This window comes from Alligator mississippiensis, chromosome 8, assembly GCF_030867095.1.
Source record: "Alligator mississippiensis isolate rAllMis1 chromosome 8, rAllMis1, whole genome shotgun sequence".
NCBI classification, from domain to species: domain Eukaryota; kingdom Metazoa; phylum Chordata; order Crocodylia; family Alligatoridae; genus Alligator; species Alligator mississippiensis.
Window position 1 is genome coordinate 9,044,820 of NC_081831.1, and position 19,565 is coordinate 9,064,384.

The 19,565-nt window shown below is 46.9% G+C and overlaps 1 protein-coding gene and 1 long non-coding RNA gene across 2 annotated transcripts in view; both read right to left on the reverse strand.

The window, feature by feature from the left end:
• Positions 1 to 19,565, reverse strand: part of LOC132252199 (uncharacterized) — a 258,300-nt gene that overhangs the window by 39,437 nt on the left and 199,298 nt on the right. The window lies entirely within an intron of this gene.
• Positions 1,328 to 5,764, reverse strand: LOC102567919 (kinesin-like protein KIF2A). Its single transcript, XM_059732086.1, has one exon. It carries the CDS (start codon positions 5,712 to 5,714, stop codon positions 3,909 to 3,911), a length of 1,806 nt encoding a protein of 601 aa, XP_059588069.1. The 5' UTR covers positions 5,715 to 5,764; the 3' UTR covers positions 1,328 to 3,908.

Below are 19,565 nucleotides of genomic sequence, written 5' to 3' on the forward strand. Positions count from 1 at the left end.
AGAAATTCCAGATGGATGTAAAGATCGCAGGTGAGTGACCTCCACAGATGAAGAGTCAGAAGCCAGAAAAGAAATCACAGTTGAAGGAGTAATTGGGAGGTGAACAGACATGAGGTCACAGAGCAAAGCAACAGACTCTTTCGAAACAAATACAGTGAGTTTTAATTTAATTCTTCATTGGACAGAAAGCTGATGCGTGTGATTAGATATGGGTAGGGGGTCTGCAGAATTCACACCGGAAGTGTGCGATGTGACGGCTTCTTTAATCTTGGAGTCCCTCTGGCATGCCCGCATGCTCCCCTGCCGCTGAGTGGCAGAGGGGCTCCATCACTCACTGCCTGTGCCTGATGGCTGGGAGACAAAAACTGCAACATATTTAAAACCATGGTTTTTGCCTCTCGGCCATCAGGTACAGGTGGCGAGCAATGGGGCTCCTCCGCCAATCAGTGGCAGGGGGTGAGGGGGGCACAGGGGAAAAACTATACGATTAAAGAAGATACCACGCTGCGCACTTCCGGAACGAATTCCAGAGATCCCTAGTTATGGGGTGAAGGGTCCAACTGCTCTATAGAGGGTACAGCCCACTCAAGGTTTAAGAGATATGCTTTTAAAAAGCTAGCATAGAGAAAAAGAATTGAGACAGGGAGCGAGAAAAATTAACAATGTCTTCAACGGAAATACAGTCAAGGTAGAGGTCAATTCTGGTAAGACAGATTTATACACTAAGCTAGGGGAAATAAAAAAAATGGATAGTCAAAAATATCTTGACAAGATCCAAAATTAGGGAATAGTCAGAGACATGGGACAAAGCCAGCTTTCTTTTCCCTCTTGGATGAAGGGGTCCCATCACTGAAACAGTCATTGATGGGAATTCATAGGGGCAACCCGCTGTCCGCCAGACTACATGGAGCCCCGCTGAGGTCAATGGGGTTCTGAGCAGAATCTGGCCCAGAATGAAGACAAGCACGACAGTGAGAGATACTGACATATCTAAAAGCGGTGTCCAAAAATAAACTGGCCGGAAGATTTCCCCAAAGATGACACAGATAAGAAAAGAACAAGTGTAGATACCGGCAGAACGATAGATGTAACTATATTTATAACAGTTACGTGGCAGGCATTAGAGAACCAAAACGGCTAGACTGTGTTAATTTTAGCAGCTGCTCTGCGTTTTTTACACAACTATACTCACATGTAACAGAAATACATTTCTAATGTTTAATAGGCTAAGTGAATGATTGGCCTTAATATAATTAATTATGATTTCCCAGTTAGTTGAAGACTCCTAGTTATTAGAGCAATGTAAATGTAAAATAAAGCAACTCTATTTGATTTTTGGGTTTTATTATATACCGAGCCCTGGCACACTCCAAATTGCAAGATGCTTCCACTCAACCTGACACATTAAAGTTTTTTCTGTAAAATATACTTAATCCATGGTTTCAAATGCAAAATACAAAGGAATGGTCTCTGGGTGCAAACCTACTGAAATCAGGAAAGAAAATAAATAGACAAAAACTACAGCCCATCTTGCTTAAAGCCCCAGAAGACAAAATGGATGATTTTTTTTTCACATCCCTATGCAAGATTAATTAATTTCAGTCTGTGCAGCAATTTTACTAAAGCAAAGGAAAAATGCAGAATGGAAAATAACCAAATTACAGGAAGTAAGGGGAAACGGTAAATCAGTAAGTTGTGTAATCATTCTAATGGGATGGGGTTATTTAATTCCTTCTGTAAGAACCCTACCAACCAGCAGACTGCACCCATGAGTCACTTTCTGAGTGGAGGCCCAGGAAGCCTCCTTAGCATGTAATTATAAACAGCAAAAAAATGATATTCATTTTCATACCTAGGATGCGAACCATACAGTCCTGCTCAATTTTTTTCTCAGCTCATTAAAACTGTACTTCTAAGAATATGCCCAGCTCAATTAATTCATAACCTTTATTGCCAAAATAGTTTATGCTAGTTCTGTAATGAAGACACTACTGCGTCCCCACAGCTTGTGGACAGCGGAAAGACTGCAGGCCCTGAGTCAGCGCCTGACTTAGGTGCAAAGAGTGAGCACAGTCCCCTAGTTTGAAACAGGACTCTGCATGGTGCCGTAGACCCTAATTTTCACGTACACAATTAAAGGGGAAATCCAGTGGCGATGGCTTGTTGGAGGTTCCCACTTGGCGGCCATGGAGTTACTGAAGACTTGCACGTGGCCATGTACTTTTATCACACTTGGGGAGCTCATAAGGGATTTCCCCACCAGTCTTCCTTAATAGCCCCATCTCTCCTCTGCTGCAAGGATGCAGAGGAAATGCCAAATGGAAAACCTCCAAGGATTTTCTTTGCCCTGAGGCTGTTTTCTGCTTTCGGGGGAGGAGCCATTTTCCACTCATGTTAAATTTAGGGTTTTGGAGGCTTCTGCCAAGTTTTTTGTGCTTGCTGCTGGCCAGATTATATTTCAGCCTGACATCCAACATATTCTCATTTTCCCTCTAGATGCTTATTCCTGCATACGATTTTTCTTTTCAAAAGAAACAGGCTACTAAGACAGTAAGGTTTCTAAAGTGTTGTGAAGATGTGTATGGTCACTACTGGTGGATGATCAGGACAATAGGTGCCTAATAAATTTACCACTAGAGATGTTGCTGCCTTCAATACACCCCCAAATGTGAAAGGGACAAGTAGAAAGCAAGGCCTCCCCTTGACACAGAAGGAAATTGTGAAAATTAAGGACTGAAATCAAATCATGCGGGGAATGCTAGAAGCATGTGCCTGGCCTCTGAAGTCAATGGGAATTCTTTCATCGACTGCAGCAGGTTCGAGGTCTTGTTAGTGGGAGGTATTGAAAGGATGGATTGGTGGGTGGTATTAAAAGCTGAGCAGACATCAGGTAGAAGGAGGACAGGAAGAAGGCAAGCCAGCAAACGATGATGAATACTTGACCTATTTTAGGCTCACTTATTTGCTTCCCTACATCTTCCAGGAATGCCCCACACGTGTTGCCCTACATCTTCCATTTCTACATTGCAGAGTAAGTGCGTTGTAACGTATCATACCGAGAACAGTGTCTGTTGTTCTGAATCAGGGTTGGTGCAACTATCTGAAGCTATGTTTCACCTTATTCCTTTATCACAGTCCAGTGCAGTTATCAGAGACAGCGTTGGTGAACGCTGCTTTTCTGACTCTTTGGTTTCACAAATTTTCCTTCAGGCCTTTCATACAGGGCATTGACTCCTTCTGCTTCCCTAGAGACCTTCAAGAGGCATCCCTTTCTGATACTACACTTTCCCCCATAGGCCAGTCAACTGTCTGGTCCCTGGGCCAGATTTTTGTGAAGGAAGGGATTTTTTTCTTCTCAAACACCTCACAAAAACATAGTTACGAGTCGGAGAAAGAAAAAGGAACAGATACTCTAAAAAAAAAAAAGCTATGCACAAAAAAACCCTCATTTCCCAAAAGTATCATTGTTGGAAACCACAGTGCTTTGCACTCTAACACCTTTTTAAATCATTCAAAATACCTAACTCGCTGTTTTTAAGTAGGTGCAACCTGACAGAATGCCAGAAATAGGCCATAGCTACCAAGGTACAAATATATATTTTAAAGACAGGTGGGGGTGTGGAGGAAGGAGACCGGCACACACAAGATTAAATTAATTTTCTCTACTTCCTGCTTTTCCCTACTGATCGGCCCCTAAACCCAGCATGGTTCTGCGGTCTGCAGCGAAAAAGCATCTGGAGACATCACAAGAATGCTTCCATGAAATACCGTTTGAGAAGAGAAACAAACAGGCTATCCCCACAGACATGTTTTAAGTTATTTTTTTAAGCTTTCGTGTTGTTGCGTGGTCAGAGCCACAGCATCATTACACTTGTCCTCTTAATGGAAGGGGGATCTTCAACCTGGGCTTACAGAATGCGAGACCTCTTCGTGCCGACCTGACTATTACCCAGCTCTTCCTGAGAGAGGATCGCGCGGAACGATTTGACTTTATCTTGGATCTCAGTAAGAATGCCGATCTTTTGCCCCAGGACGGCTTCGAACTGGGCAGCATAAAAATCCACGTCGTAGTCTATTTCCTCGGCTATTTCTAGGAACACCTTCAACCACTGCAGCGACTCCTGGTGTTCTTCTACAAGCGCCCTCTCATCAAGGTCTTTTCTTTTCTTCTGAGCTTTCCCTCTGGCATCGGAAGTAAACAGGTGGGGAGCGCCTTCCTCCTCTCTCTGCACGTAAAGCACTTTGAACTCGTCTGTCTCGGGCAATCTCTGTATCATCCAAGGTTCCTTCAGGTCATCCAGTTCATACGGGGACTTGGCTAAGCTTGAGCGGAGCAGTCTGAGAGAGCTATCCACAGCCAGTTCCTTCACCCGGTTGGCGTACCTTAGGGTATTGAGCGTGTGCTCGCAAGATCTCAGCCCCGGAGAGATGGTAGCGATCATACAGGTACAGGAATTCTCCCCGATAAAGGAGTCCCTGAGCACCTGTGTGAGCTTACTAGCCCTGAACGGGGTGTGGGCTTTGTTGTACCCGAGGGCCCTAATGCATTCCTTGAGCGCCAGGAGGCTCTTGTTGATCTCAGCCCCTTCCAGCCTGGTCTGCTTGTTTGAGTTCCCCGTGTCCGCTCCTCTCTCGTTCCCAGCCAAATCAACGAGGGAAAATTTGCCATGCAGATTCCCTCTGGCCCGGAGGATAATCTGGAAGACGGCATGGCTCCGCGAGGAGTGCGTGTTGGCCGAGGTCTGGCCCGACGTGCGGGCCCTGTTGCCCACTTCGATGAGCTTGATGACATCCTCCACGGACGCCACCTCCTGCTCCTGCAGCCCCACCACCTGCACCTGCTGCTTGGCGTCCTCCAGCACCCGGAGGCGGTTCCTCCCGTTGAGCAGGTCGTACACCTTGCCCCCGTAGATCTCGAAGAAAGCCCCGTAGACCCGGAGCTCCAGCTTCTCGCAGCTGGGCCGGCGCAGCCGGCAGAACACGTCGCGGGCCGCCAGGGCGTAGAGGCCCTTGGAGAAGTCCTGGCTGGCGGCCGAGAGGTCTCCCCCCATGGTGTGCGTCTTGCCGCTGCCCGTCTGGCCGTAGGCGAAGCAGGTGGCCGTGCCCCGGCGGAAGACGGTCTCCACCAGCGGCTGGGCCGTGTGCCTGTACACCAGCTCGTTGGTGGCGGTGGCGTCGAAGGCGCGGTCGAAGCGAAACACCTGGTTCTCCAGGTAGCGGGACAGGTCCAGCCTCTGCTTGGCCTCGCGGACCATCACCACGTCCCCGTGGGGGACGCTCACCACGTCCAGCTCCCGCCGCTCCAGCTCCCGCGGGTTCAGCGGCCGCTTGCGGACACACACCGAGATGCGGGGCCGGGGACGGCTCTCCTGCCCCGGGGGGCTTCCGTCGGACGGGCCCGAGTCGCCGCCGTCCCCCGACGGCTTGCGCGGCCGAGCCGAGGGCGTCCGGCTCTGGTCCCCCGTGGCCGAGGCCGGCCCGGGCCGCGGCTGCGACTGCAACTGGACGGCGGGGGCCAGGTGCGGGTTGAGAGCCAGGGCGAGCTGCACGTCCACCCGCTTGCCCTTGCCGGCACCCTGCTCCAGCCACTCCGCCGTCAGGCTGGCGCTGTCGCGGTGCAGCGCGGTCACCAGCGCGGGGTGGACGCGCCCGTCGCTGCGCTTGATCTCCAGGCGCGTGCCCACGCGGATGGCCCCGAAGTCGGCCCCGGCCATGGGCGGCCCCTGCCCGCGGGCTGCCGGCGGCGCGGCGCGGCCGATGCGCGGCAGCAGCGGGAAGCGGCCCCAGCGCCGCGGGGCTCCGCGCCGCCCCGGCTCCAGCCCCCGCATCGCGCCCGGCCCGGCCCCGCGTCACAATGCCCCGCCGCCAGCCGAGCCCCGCGCCCCGCCCGCGCCACTGCCTGTCCCGGCCTCCGAGCAGGTGAAAATCCTTCCTCCCTGCCTGCCTCCCGCCCCGTCCCCGGCTGGCCCGAGGTGCTCCTGCCTGCGCCCCCCGCACGGCATGGGGATGGGGCGGCGGGATGGGCGGAGGCTCTGCTTCCCCGCACTGGGACCGGGGATGGGGACAGAGGCTCTGCTTTCCCGCACTGGGACCTGCACCGGGGATGGGGACAGGGGCTGCAGGATGGATGAAGGCTCCCCTTCCCCACACAGTGACCTCCACCGGGGATAGGGACAGGGGCGGCAAGGATGGATGGAGGCTCCCCTACACAGTGACCTGGACCGGGGATGGGGACAGGGGCGGCAAGGATGGATGGAGGCTCCCCTTCCCCACACAGTGACCTGCACCGGGGATGGGGACAGGGGCGGCAAGGATGGATGGAGGCTCCCCTTCCCCACACAGTGACCTGCGCCAGGGATGGGGACAGGGGCTGCAGGATGGATGAAGGCTCCCCTTCCCCACACAGTGACCTGCACCAGGGATGGGGACAGGGGCGGCAAGGATGGACGGAGGCTCCCCTACACAGTGACCTGGACCAGGGATGGGGACAGGGGCGGCAAGGATGGATGGAGGCTCCCCTTCCCCACACAGTGACCTGCACCGGGGATGGGGACAGGGGCTGCAGGATGGATGAAGGCTCCCCTTCCCCACACAGTGACCTCCACCGGGGATAGGGACAGGGGCGGCAAGGATGGACGGAGGCTCCCCTACACAGTGACCTGCACCGGGGATAGGGACAGGGGCGGCAAGGATGGACGGAGGCTCCCCTACACAGTGACCTGCACCGGGGATGGGGACAGGGGCGGCAAGGATGGATGGAGGCTCCCCTACACAGTGACCTGCACCGGGGATGGGGACAGGGGCGGCAAGGATGGATGGAGGCTCCCCTACACAGTGACCTGGACCAGGGATGGGGACAGGGGCGGCAAGGATGGATGGAGGCTCCCCTACACAGTGACCTGCACCGGGGATGGGGACAGGGGCAGCAAGGATGGATGGAGGCTCCCCTACACAGTGACCTGCACCGGGGATGGGGACAGGGGCGGCAAGGATGGATGGAGGCTCCCCTACACAGTGACCTGCACCGGGGATGGGGACAGGGGCGGCAAGGATGGATGGAGGCTCCCCTACACAGTGACCTGGACCAGGGATGGGGACAGGGGCGGCAAGGATGGATGGAGGCTCCCCTACACAGTGACCTGCACCGGGGATGGGGACAGGGGCAGCAAGGATGGATGGAGGCTCCCCTTCCCCACATAGTGACCTACACCGAGGATGGAGACTGAGGCTTCACTTCCCCACAGTGACCTGCACAGAGGATGAGGATGGGGACAGGGGTGGCAGGGATGGGCAGAGGTTGTACTTCCCCACACAGTGACCTGCACCAGGGGATGGGGATGGGGCGGCATGGATGGATGGAGGCTTCACTTTCCCACATAGTGACCTGGACTGGGGATGGGATGGTGCAGCAGGGGTGGATGGAGGCTCTGCTTTCGCACACAGTGACCTGCACTGAGGATGGGAGCCAAGGCTCCACTTCCCCACAGTGACCTGGAAGGCTGGGGGAGCTCTCCAGGAATTTCCAGGTGCCCTGTTGCCTCTGTGCCTCCCCCAGCCTGGGTGGCTCTGGCACTCCCCCACCCCCCAGCTGTACTGAAGGTAGGGGAGTGTGAGCAAGGAGGGGATATTTCCACCTCCTTTTTAGCCTTTAAAATCTCCCCAGGGGTTCCCACAGCCTGGTCTGCCCTCACTGTGCAGCAGACGGGGCTAGGAGCAGGGACTGCGGCCACCCCTGCAGCGTGGTGTGCTGCTCCAGCACCCCGCTTTGGGAAATCCTGGATCCACACTGTCTGCAGGTGAGAGCGACTATCTTCAGACCTGATTGAGGAGCCATAGTCCTGTGGCAAGCCCCTGAGATCCTACATGTCCTAATGGCCTTGGGAAGTTTTGCCTTATTCCCACTGATGTCCTTCCCATGGGTTTCTACGCAGCTCTGCCTCTTTCTGCTGGCTTTTCCCCGGTTTGTGAGTTGGGAAACGTACACAAATATAAATCTTATTAAAAAGGGGGTGATGAATGGAGGGAATAATGTGAAGCTTGCGCCATCCTAAGTCCTATTCCTATTTACAGGCTTGGTGCACTGCTGCCAGGGCCGATCACATCTAATTAGATCAGTCACCTTCTGTTAGCTAAAATGACTGACATAAGAGGTTACAGCAGCGATATTTAACATTCAACAAGGCATGGTGGTGTTTGTTTTTGCCCCCTTCTGTAAAAACCATGGCATAACCCTGCTCAAACACTAGTGCCTTGTGTATTTCAAATTCACATATATATATGTATTCACCACAATTTTTTTTCCCTTTACTAATCCTAAAAATCCATTTGTCTTTCCAAAGGGCTACAACAAACATTCAAGCTTTTTTTTTTGGATATAGATATTGATATAGATATATCTATATCCCTCCCCACCCCCTGGCTTGAATGTTTGTTTTAACCCTTTAGAAAAACAAATGGATTTTTAGGATTAGCAAAGGGGAATAATTGTAGTGAATACATATTCCCCCATGAAAAGAGAAGGATTTGACAACATTTTGATAACTGGGAAGGAACAGAAGAAAATATTTTTAATGCTAACATTTTTATAATATTATTCAGTCATCTAAAACATTTCTCTAAATAAAGAATCTCCAACTTCTGCTTACACAGAAAACATTTCAACAGCTTGATTTATTTAAAGAGAATTGACTGATTTCAGACAGGTTGATTTAAACATTAATTTAAACTGTCTACAAAAGCAGACGCCACAACAATAAGCATTACATGCTTATATATAGAGGTGCACCGATCTATCTGTCCATATTGTATTGGCACCGATAAAAGGAAAATTGACATGATCAGCAATCTGCTTTTTTTGGCCGATGTAGCTGATAATGTTGCCAATAAATGCTGCGTGCATGTGTGCAGCCACCAGGAATGCAGCCTGGCAGCTTGGAGAGCAGCCTCCTGCCAGTCTGTGGGGGGTAGGGGCATGCGGCAAGGCTGGGGAGGGGGTAGCTCAAGGCCCGTGCTGTGAGGGAGGGAGTGGGTGAGTGCAGCAGTGAGAGCTGCCCCTGCACTCCCCCTCCCCACCGTCCTCCCGGGCTCCGGTGCAAACCGGGGCTCCAGCCCAGGCAGCGCCTGCCCTGCCACACTCCCTCCCTCACCTTGGGGACCTTGATCTGTACCCCCCGTGCCCCTTCTCTCCCCCACACCTGTCCCCCCCAACAGACTTACCAGCCAGACACTGCTCTCCAATCTGCTGGGCTGCATATCTGCAATCGGAATGGTATCAGGTGATATGGATGGTTAATAAATCAGCCATCGGTACTGGCCCAAAAAACCTTGATCGGTGCACCTCTACTTATGTGCAGAAAAAAGTAATGTTATGCCTTTGTATGCAACTGATTGCTTTCAAAGTTCGTTCTTGACTTTTGACTGTCAACTTGAAATAAAATCACTGAGTCTTAATGATTTTTCCCCCCATGCAGTAATCCATACTTTTTTGCACCCATAAAAATGACATCTCATTTCCTTCAATTACAGTTGTAAGTATTTTGCATTGGAAAATCTAAAAAAAAAAAAATAAAAAAAAATCTGTATTTGTATTACATTTGGGTAGGGAACATACTTTTAAAGGTGGAGGACTCTTTTTTCTAGCTTATATTCTGAAAAGTTATAGAAATTCACTGTACAGTGGAGCAGTAGACAATGCTCAACTTCCTTTTTCCTCTGACAGCCACAAAATTAATGTAGATGTATTGTGACATGAAGAACATTAGCCTTCAAACTATTAAATTAGAACATAGCCACAAAACTACTACTGCTTTTATCTGTATCTGCTTGACTAAAACCATATTCAAAGGTTTAGGGTTTAAAATGAATTCAGCTGCACCACCACCCAAAGAAAAATATTGTGCAGAAACACTTTTATAGAGAGAATTAGTTCTTGGATACCATCTGAAAACACCTGCATAACAAGACTGCACTCATTTGTTTCACAAGATCTTTGTGATAAAAGTCTGTCCACCAGACATTACCAGATAAGGCAGAGATAAAAGTGAAGATAGAGCGGAGGCATGCTTTTAAAATGCTGTTCAGCTTTCCATGCTAATGTTGGCTTCCTCCATTTTAACCTTAGCAGAAGTTTACCTGTCTAGTCTAGTGGTAAAGATATAGTGGAGTAGCAGATTGATGCAGTATCCCACAAAAGGACCAGAGGGACGCTTTAAAAATCAATCCTAGTGACAAACTGACTTTTCTCTTTCGTGTTTGAGGGCCTTTTTAAAGTCTCAAAGGTCAGTCAAGCTTTTGCACGGAGAATTTGCCGCTCACTCTTGGACAGGCTTACAGCTTTTACCCATCTGATGCTCCTGTGCACAGCTACTCTGTACTGCGCATGAGCAATCCTCACAATCATGCCCACTGCCTTACACAAGCAGTTGCAGGATCTGAGCTTCAGATAGCAACACCTTTGTAACACAACCAGGGCACACATTTACCCCATTGATTTACCTTGGTATTTTTTTTTAAACACCGTTATCAATTATACCAGCATTTAGAGCAGACACACAAGGTCAGGGGGAGGAGGCAGCTTCCTGCAAGACGTGCTATCTTGGTGCCTAGCTACTAAGCTACAGGGAGCAGCTTAAAAAAAAAGTCTAGAGAAATGAACTCAATTCAATTTATCAGAAGTTTGTCTTCAACATTTCAGGTCTTATTCAACAAACTGTTCTGGAATTAATAAAATATCCTGTTACAATTTAAATACTAATCTCACTAGAGGGAAACAAACAAAAAGAAAAGCTAAACACGTCAAATTAGCTGTTTTATAGCGTTGTTATACATTGACACCTAGCAGCTGTTCAGTTCATCTGATCACACCAGGGTTCTTTGCTTCCTGGCATATCCAAACAACCTGAAGTTGATTTAGCTCTTGAGAACAGAGCTGATTTTCCCACCTTTCTTTGCTAAGTCCTCAAAAAGTTTCCAATGATGCCATAAGCCACTCTGCTGAGGGCCCATGTAACCTGTTGCTATTTGGAACAGTTTTCTAAAACATAAAAATGTGCATGCCTCTGTCACCATGTCTCTTCTCAAAGGGAACTACTTCAATATTTAGCTTATTTACTGGAAGTAGTTGATTCACTGTTAAATCACAAACTTTAAAAAAGGGTAAGCAATGCAATGCATATTGGTCTGCTCAGATGCAATGAACACTTGCAAGTCTTAATGGCCTCTTTTCCATTTTAGTGTGAGAATCAGCCCGGATGTGAACTAAAGTTAGGTATCTAATATCAAAGAGCACTTTCCAAAATGTAGACCTGATGCAGCATTTCCCCCCATCTATCCCATGAAGTAATTCTAATAACTGACCTCAGAGGGGAACAGCAGGTATCACTCTAGGGGCACAGACAAAAGTTGCATTTGATGTGTGATCGGCCCCTGAAAGCACACTACAGCCATGCCGTGACACATGCATGGCTGCAGAGCACTTTTAAAGTGGCCGATCATGCGACATATTAATCAACAAAAGAGAGATCAGATGAAAGCACTCCACTTTGGAGCGCCGTAGGGAACTTCTGTTCCCTCGGATTCGTTTGTGGCATGACTGGGGCTGGACCGATGCAGCCCAACCCTGCCCCCCTGAGGCTGTCTGCAGGAAAGGATGCCCTAGAAGTCTCAGATATTTCAAGCTCAGAGCCCATGAGGGACTCAGGCAGGCTGCTACTGTAGGAAGGGCTCGTCCCTTGGCAGCTGTCCCATAGGTCCCAATGGACAGATCCCGTTGTAACTGATATAGGAAAGATGCCAATTATAAATATTTGAACGCTATTTATATTTGTTTTTGCATCCATTGAAGACAACAAATTGTTCTTGGTGTAAGAATCTGTCCACTTCTGGTGTCAATTATTTTCACGAAGAGCTTACATCAGCTGAGGTGTTGCCCCAATTACTTACGATCATTTGTCCTTACATTTTTTAAGTATATTTGCATAGGGCTATTTTATAATTCCTCTAAGACACTCAGGCCTGGGACTTATAGGGTAATAATTCACACCTGCTGCATTTAACAGCCCTTGGCCTTCAGCCTTATTTAATAATACACGGCATGTGAGTTATTACACTATAGCTCAACCCCTGTGTCTGGTCTCATACATTAAGTTGCTAACTACAGTAGTAATCAGGCATAATTTTTGCGCCAAAAAAAAATTGCACAAACTTAACCCAGTCAGCATCATTTTTAAAAGTATGTTGCACTTGTCAGTTTGAGGTTGCAAAACTTTGACAGAGGTTGGCTGCATCAACTTCTGAAGGAATCGGATATAATCAGGGAAAAACAGGAGCAAATCAATACAACGATCAATAAGAGCCACGAAAAAAAAAAACCAGGAGCAAGAGACATCCTCTTATGCATGTGCATAATTTTAAGCACATGCATAATTCCTTCTGAAGTCAAGAGAACTAAGCACATGCAAAAATGCTTTCCTGAATCAGGATCCAAGAGAGGGAGGCATTTCAGCATAATTCCTGTTTTTCAGGGCTTTGAAGTAGCAGCTCGATCTGCCTTCTCACCGCCTAATTTCATGCATGCTTTGCCCTGGTGGCTATCGTGGCTACTCTTCTCCGTTCCACTGAAGCAGAGAGGGATACCTCGGTAGGTGTGCTAGTCCTCGGAGGTTCCAGTCAGTGTCTAAAATGTTATGTTGGACTATAAACCGAGAATTTTAAAAAAGGAATTTGTAAGTCTGAAAGCAAGGTCAGGGTCACGGAGAGACTCCTGCTATAGGCATTACTCCTGATTAGGGGTGTGCGACGCAGGCCCTATTCAATTCAGATTTGGATTTGGCCTGAATCAGGGATGGTGATTCGATTTGTTGATTCAGATCACTGTCCCTGATTCAATTTGGCCAAATCCAAGTCTGAAGATTAGATGCTGAATCGGAGAATAAGCGATTCTGACACAGACACAGTTTTAAAAGTTTTTTTCTACATACCTCGAGGTAGCAGGCACGGCTTGTGAATGCTGCCATGCTGAGGCAGATGGAGCATCCCACAGGAGCATGGAGGGGCCCTCTATGTGCTCGGTGGTGAACCCAGAAGTGGACCAGAAGCACTTTCAGTCCACTTCCGAGCCCTCCAGACCCATCCCCCCAGACCCAGGAAGCACCAATCACCGAGTTGGGGGGCGCGGGGGTCCCCCAGCAGACCTGGAAGTGGACCGGAAATGCTTCTGGTCCACTTCTGGGTCTGCTGCCAAGCACGCTGGGGAGCCCCCCACGCTTCTGTGGGATACTCCATGAGCCCCAGCATCGCAGCATTCACAAACCCCTGCTACCTAGAGCTATGTAGAAAAAACATTTAAAGCTGTGTCTATGTCTGAATCGCCAAATCTTTCCAAACCTCTCCGAATTGATTCAGAGGGCTCCGATTCAATCCGGAGAGATTAAAGGGTCCTCTGATTTGATTCGGATTCAGAGATTCAGCCACTGAATCAGGCCAAATAGAATCAGGGACCGAAGCTTTGCTCCGCCCTACTCCTGCTCATTTACTGATTTGTATTTTAGTAATACTTAAGGGCCTCAAGTCAGGACTGATGTTCTCCATTGTGCCAGGCTCTGTATAAACACTTCTGAAAAGAGACAGTCTGGTCTAAGGAGTTCACAGCCAGGATTATCAGAGAACATAACAGATTGATGAAAAGGATGTAGGAGGCAAGGAAGGAAGAGAGCCGCCTCTTGAGAAAAGCGTGGAGCCGTCTCTGAATCAGTCTTTCAGCATTTTGTTTATCTGCAAAGAAATCCCAGAGTGGACTCTGGCACAGTTCCCAAAAATAGTGCAGTGGGTTCACCAGCACAGGAAGCCTGATCCCTCATTCAGACACTCTCCAGATGATTTTTAAAAACATCTTGTCACATGATGAGGAAGAACCCAAGTGATGTGGAAACTCGCTACTGGTCACCAGAGAGTGGAAGGATAGGCTGCAGCAATGGCATAACACGCAGCTTGTCATAAGGAGATGCTCTGCTATTCTTAGACTATAAGGAGAGGCTCACATTTCTTCTATGATTTTCTGCTACAGTTGCATCTAACTGTCATTTTACCCCAGAAAATGAATGAAAAGCTTCAGCAACAGTGACCCGTATTAATGCAATCAGTCCTTCACACAAAAACCACAGTGATGAGACTTAACAAGGTTATACTAATGGTGGTGATGATATTTTGCACTTAGGTCTTCATCAGAGCTGTATGGGTCCAGGGACCTACCCGCATAAACTCATACAGTAGTGAAATCCTAGTTACAACTGTCTGAAAATAGGAATTGATAATGGAAGCAATTACTCACCTTTAACGACACCAGCATAGATGGGTGCTACCACATTAAGGAGCATGGGTATCTCAGAGAAATGGGATCCCGGCCAAATTCATGGAATGATAATAGAGCTATATTGAGCCTCTCTAATGGAAAACAACTTTAATTCATCTTCTGAAGTAATAAAAAACCCAAATAAGATAATTATTGGTGCCATTATAAAAGGGAAGATAAATTCAGGCAAACCCAATGAAAACTGCACATTACAATGAGTTACAAAAAAATGAAAGCAATATATTTTCTACTCAATGTTTTTATGAAGCACAGTCAATTTTTATTATTATGTATTAACTAGCCTCTTACTGGCAGAAAGTAGTATTTAAAATTAATGTTACTAATCCAAAAATCAGAGAGTGGATACTGCTAATTCAAACAACAATTTATTTGGGTCTAATTCACTTCATAGTTAGAAACATTGTATTAATGTTTAATACCTAGGAGGAGTCTGTTGGCAAAATCTCTTCTAATTGCTCCATCTTTTTGACTGCCCACCATTGGCTATAAATGTAAGCAGAGATGTACATAAATGCACAGAAATATACTTTACAGAAGTTTGATAATACTCATTATGAAGTTGTCTATTCAGTTACTTTAGTTTGAAAGCAGTAATTAAAACAAGCTTTTAAATGCACTGACAACTATAGGCATGGAGTTTCTTTGATGTTCCTCTCCTTCTGTACGATTATTTAGTCACCCTATATTTCGCAGTTCAGAACTGGAGTCTGTCTCAGAACAACTTATATCTTTTTTTTTCTTTTTTTTTGGAGTTAAGCCAACCTTTGGGCACACTAGAAAAAGTGCCTCAATTTTTCCAAAATCTGAGTATTTGGCAAGCCCACAGAAATAAGCGGAAGCTGCAGCTGTTAAGCAGCTCTGAAAAAAAAAATCACATCACTATTTAGGGGCCTAACTTAGGGCAACAAGCTCTGAAAGGTGAGACAGGCAAGAATGCTTTCTTGAAACTGCCTGAAGTCTCCTCCTGAGAAACGAGGACAAAAGTTTTTACTACCAACTCATCCACCAGTTATTTCTAATCTTGAATCAAGATGATTGATTTAAGTTTTATGAACAGCATATGCAGCCATTCTAACTTTGGATAAAAAAAATTACAAGGACTATCAATCCTCATGCTCCAGTGTATAACCTAATGACTGTTTAAAATTAATAAATTGCTCGCAAATCATCATATAGCATAAGTATAGTAAGCCTGTGCAAATAGGGAAGTATTTAACTCGGATTCAGATTCAGACGATTTGGAGGACAGCGATTCAATTCAGAGATTCAGATCGCTGCCCTGAATTGATTTGGCTGAATCGGCTTCAGAAGATTCAGCGTTGATTTGGAGAGATTTGGCGATTCAGTCATAGACTAGAATGGGGAATCACTGAAATACCTATAACTTTGTCATTTTTTGGCAGATTTGGATGAAGTCAGCAGAGATGGTGGCCCCTTCTGAGAGCATGAGGCCTGCCAAGTTTCAAAGAGATAGGTGCAGGGATTTCTGGGAAACTGTACCTCAAACTGCTGAAAACAAAACTCGTGTCACTTGTGCATGTTAAGGCAGATTTGGATGAAACCAGCAGCCTGTAATGGGACCTTCCTGGTGCTGGTTAGATTTCTGCCTGCCCACCTGTTTCTGGGCCAGCCGCCCGCCCCTCTTTTGCTCAGGCAGAAACAGCTCACAAAAGGGACAGAAAGGTTGCAGACAGAGGCTTATGTGCTGTTTCTATGTCCCTCCCTCAGAGCCCCATGATTGGAAGGGGACTCAGGGAAAGATCACAGTCACTGGCCAGCTAAAGATGTCAGTCCTGACCCCTGCTCCCCCTCCCTCTTCTCAGTTTCTGTTCCCCTGAAAGACTGCCTTCCAAATCCCCGAATCTTTTCTGAGTCAATTCAGAGACTCCAAATTGATTCAGAGGGTTTTTTTGGTCTCCTGATTCAATTCGGATTCGATGATTCAGCCTCTGAATCATGCCGAATCTTCTCTAAATCGAATCAGCAACTGAAGCTTTGCACACCCCTAAAGCAGAGTATGTGAACTTCTTATTTTCATGGAAGATGGGAAACCTCTTCCTATCTAGGATGCAAAGTTTATTTAAGATATATCTTAGTAAGGAACTAAGTCACGATACTTGTTTTACTGTTTCCCCATCTCAAACAGTCGAACATGTTAGCGAGGAGCCATAATCCAGGGTATGAACTCATAGTCTTCTTGGAGTGATCCAAGTTACTAGATTCATCTGCCTGTATGATGTAGAATGGCAATAATTTTGAACATGGGAGTTAGAAGGTTTCGGATTCTAATTCTGGCTGTGCCTCAGAGCAGCTAAGTGATCTTGGACAAGCCATTTAATCTCTCTGTCTCAATTTTCCCATCTATAAAAGACTAACCTATTTCCTAGGGCCTCTGTAAGCATTTCTAAGAAATGCTATCATTGTTATAGGTACTAATAATTACATTTTATTTAAATTAGCATGCACCAAAAGTACATAGTACAATACATTGCTATCTTCTGGGAACTTCTATTTTAAATCTGTTCAACAGCTAGAGAGCAATTTTTAAGGAGCTGAATATTAAGCCTCCCTCTTAGTCTTCCAGCCCTTTCTGTTATATCAGGAAAAGCCTGTAGATTCAATTCTCATCTGTGATTGCCATTAATGCTCCATCAGCTCTTGTAGCACCAAGGGCTTTGTCACATGTCTTCTTGCAACAGTTGCAAATCATTGGGAGGTTGTGATATATTAAAGTTAGTACCTGCTAGGAGATAACCCTTACCTGACAGGGAACAACTTTGCAACCCCACTTAACACATGCTATATCACTTGAGCATGCATCTGCTTGGATTTTAAGTGTGCTTACAGAGTGTAAAGTTGAATGTGTGACATCAACCTAAGAGTCTTTACTAGCATGTCTGCCAGTACTAAGGGTAACTATGCCAACAGATCTTAGGGTCAGTGAAAAGCAGGCACAAGTATGGGATCTTGTACACAGGGTACTGCCATGCTCTAGTACAGGTTTGTCAAACATACGGACCATGGGTTGGATCCTGTCCATGGAGCCATATGATTTGGCCCAGGGGTTGCTGGACTGACCCCACATGCCAAGTGCTGCATGCAGTATGCAGGCTGGGTCTCGTGCCATGCACCCTGCACACAGCATAGGGGGCTGATCTATGGTGTGTGCTTCATGCCATGGTTATGCAAACCCTTCAACCAGGCTGGACTGGCTAATGACCCTTATCTAGCCCATGGAGCTGGAAGAGTTGGACACCCTGCTCTAGCATAAACTGAGGCTACACACAGAATAAATGGTATAAATAGTGGCAATTATTTAGGTGCACTGCTACCTTCCCTTGGATGTGATATCTGGCCAACTCAGCTTTTTGCATAAAAGTCACTCTTTCATGGCAGCAATTAGCCCAACATCCTTCTCCCTCTTGCCCTCCCACCCCCTCTCCAGTCAAGCTGTACTTTCTGTGAATGATGCCTTAGTTCCTTGTCCTGTGCATATATTTAGCGTTTCCTTCTCAAGTGGTGTTGATTTGGCACCATTCCTTGGCCTGCATTCACGTTCTAATAAAACAAACGCCACACACAGCTTCCGTCTTAAAGCTTTGTACACAGTTTTTGTGTTTGTAGTTTGGATATCATTCAGAATAATAGTTCGCATTTACTTTGATCTGTCATTATATGTCTAGGTGGGTGACCCTCGATGCAAAAAAAAGGTAGAACCTGTCCCAAAGGACCCATTTTTGCATGGTGTGCTGCATCTTCTCTTAAGCACTCAGGTCCAAATCTATGTGCTTTCAGGCACATAAAAACTTGCAGAAGTTCCTAGTGGGATTTACAAAAGTACCACTACAACTTAAGTGCCTAATTCAATGGGCATTAGGTGCCTGACTGATTTGGACACTGCTGTAAATCCCAATAGGTGTATAGCTGCATCTTCAGGGGCCCAAAAACCTGAGTAACTGGCTCTCAGCATTCTCAAGACCTATTACATCAACAGGAATTGAAGGTATGTGTTTCTGTGTGGCATAAGACCATCAGCTACCAAGAAATACCTTTCAGTTTCTCTATATTTTGTAATAGCAGTGCAGTGGCTACAAGCTAATTCTACTGGAAGGTGTAGTACATTCATGGTAATGGTAGTGCGCTCTAACATAATAATGTAGTAAATAACTAATTTTCCCACAGCCGCCCCCCAAATCTGCTAACATGGATTTTTTGAAAGTTTGCCAAATTATTCCTAACTGTTGCATATTGAACAATAAAAGAACTTGCTTTCTTGTGTTTTTTTCTCCCTGCATCCTTGTTGTGTTTATGTACCTGCTTGCAGAACCATCTCATACATAATGCAGTGCAATAAACTGCAGCATGCAATGGCTGTACAGCCTTGCCTGTGTGTAAATAGCAGCAGAAATCCATTACTTACAATGTATCCTTCAAATGCAATTCAAGTTTGACAAACATTAAACAATTTGAACAGACCATAGAAACCAATGTTTCCTCTGAGTGCCTTTTAGGAAGCTCATCATCAAGCCGCTCTTTGAAAACGGTGGGAAGAATTAATGATTTCCTTAAGGTAAATCACTGTGTGCTAAAATGGCACTCAGGTACGCTGTTCTGCATTTTCTTTGGTAAGAGATAATGTGATTTCACAATTCAGATGTCTGTCTTTATTTTAAGGCCATCTCAAATGTAAAAGCTTGCTGAATTGGTACCCAAATGCAGTTTAATTAGGGCCTTGTTACATGGTAGTTGCGGGTGCCTCCTGGTGCATGTGCAACAAAATGGTCAAATGTGTTATAGAGACATGAGAAGAGGAACAACACCTGAAACTAGTTTTAATCACTCATTAGGCAGCTCAAAGTCATGCCACTCCACAGCAGGAATATCTCCAGTTGATGTTACCTAGCTCACGTTATGCTAAAGGCCTTGTTACACATTTCACTGTAAGCCGCACAAATGTTAATCAGCTTAGTGTTGTTCATCTTAATGGAGCAGTCACAACTCAAGGCAAAAAACCATCTCTGACTGTTCTTCAGCTGTGATTTGCCACTAGAGGCTTGGTGAACAGGGGCAGGACTAAGAGCCTATGTAGAAACGGGCCCGATCCTTTTTTCTCTGGAGCACCACCCTGCATTGCCACTGGCTGGGCTGCCAGCTGGCCAGGCGCCACCTGAGCTCCTAGGGGCCCGAGTGTGGGGGG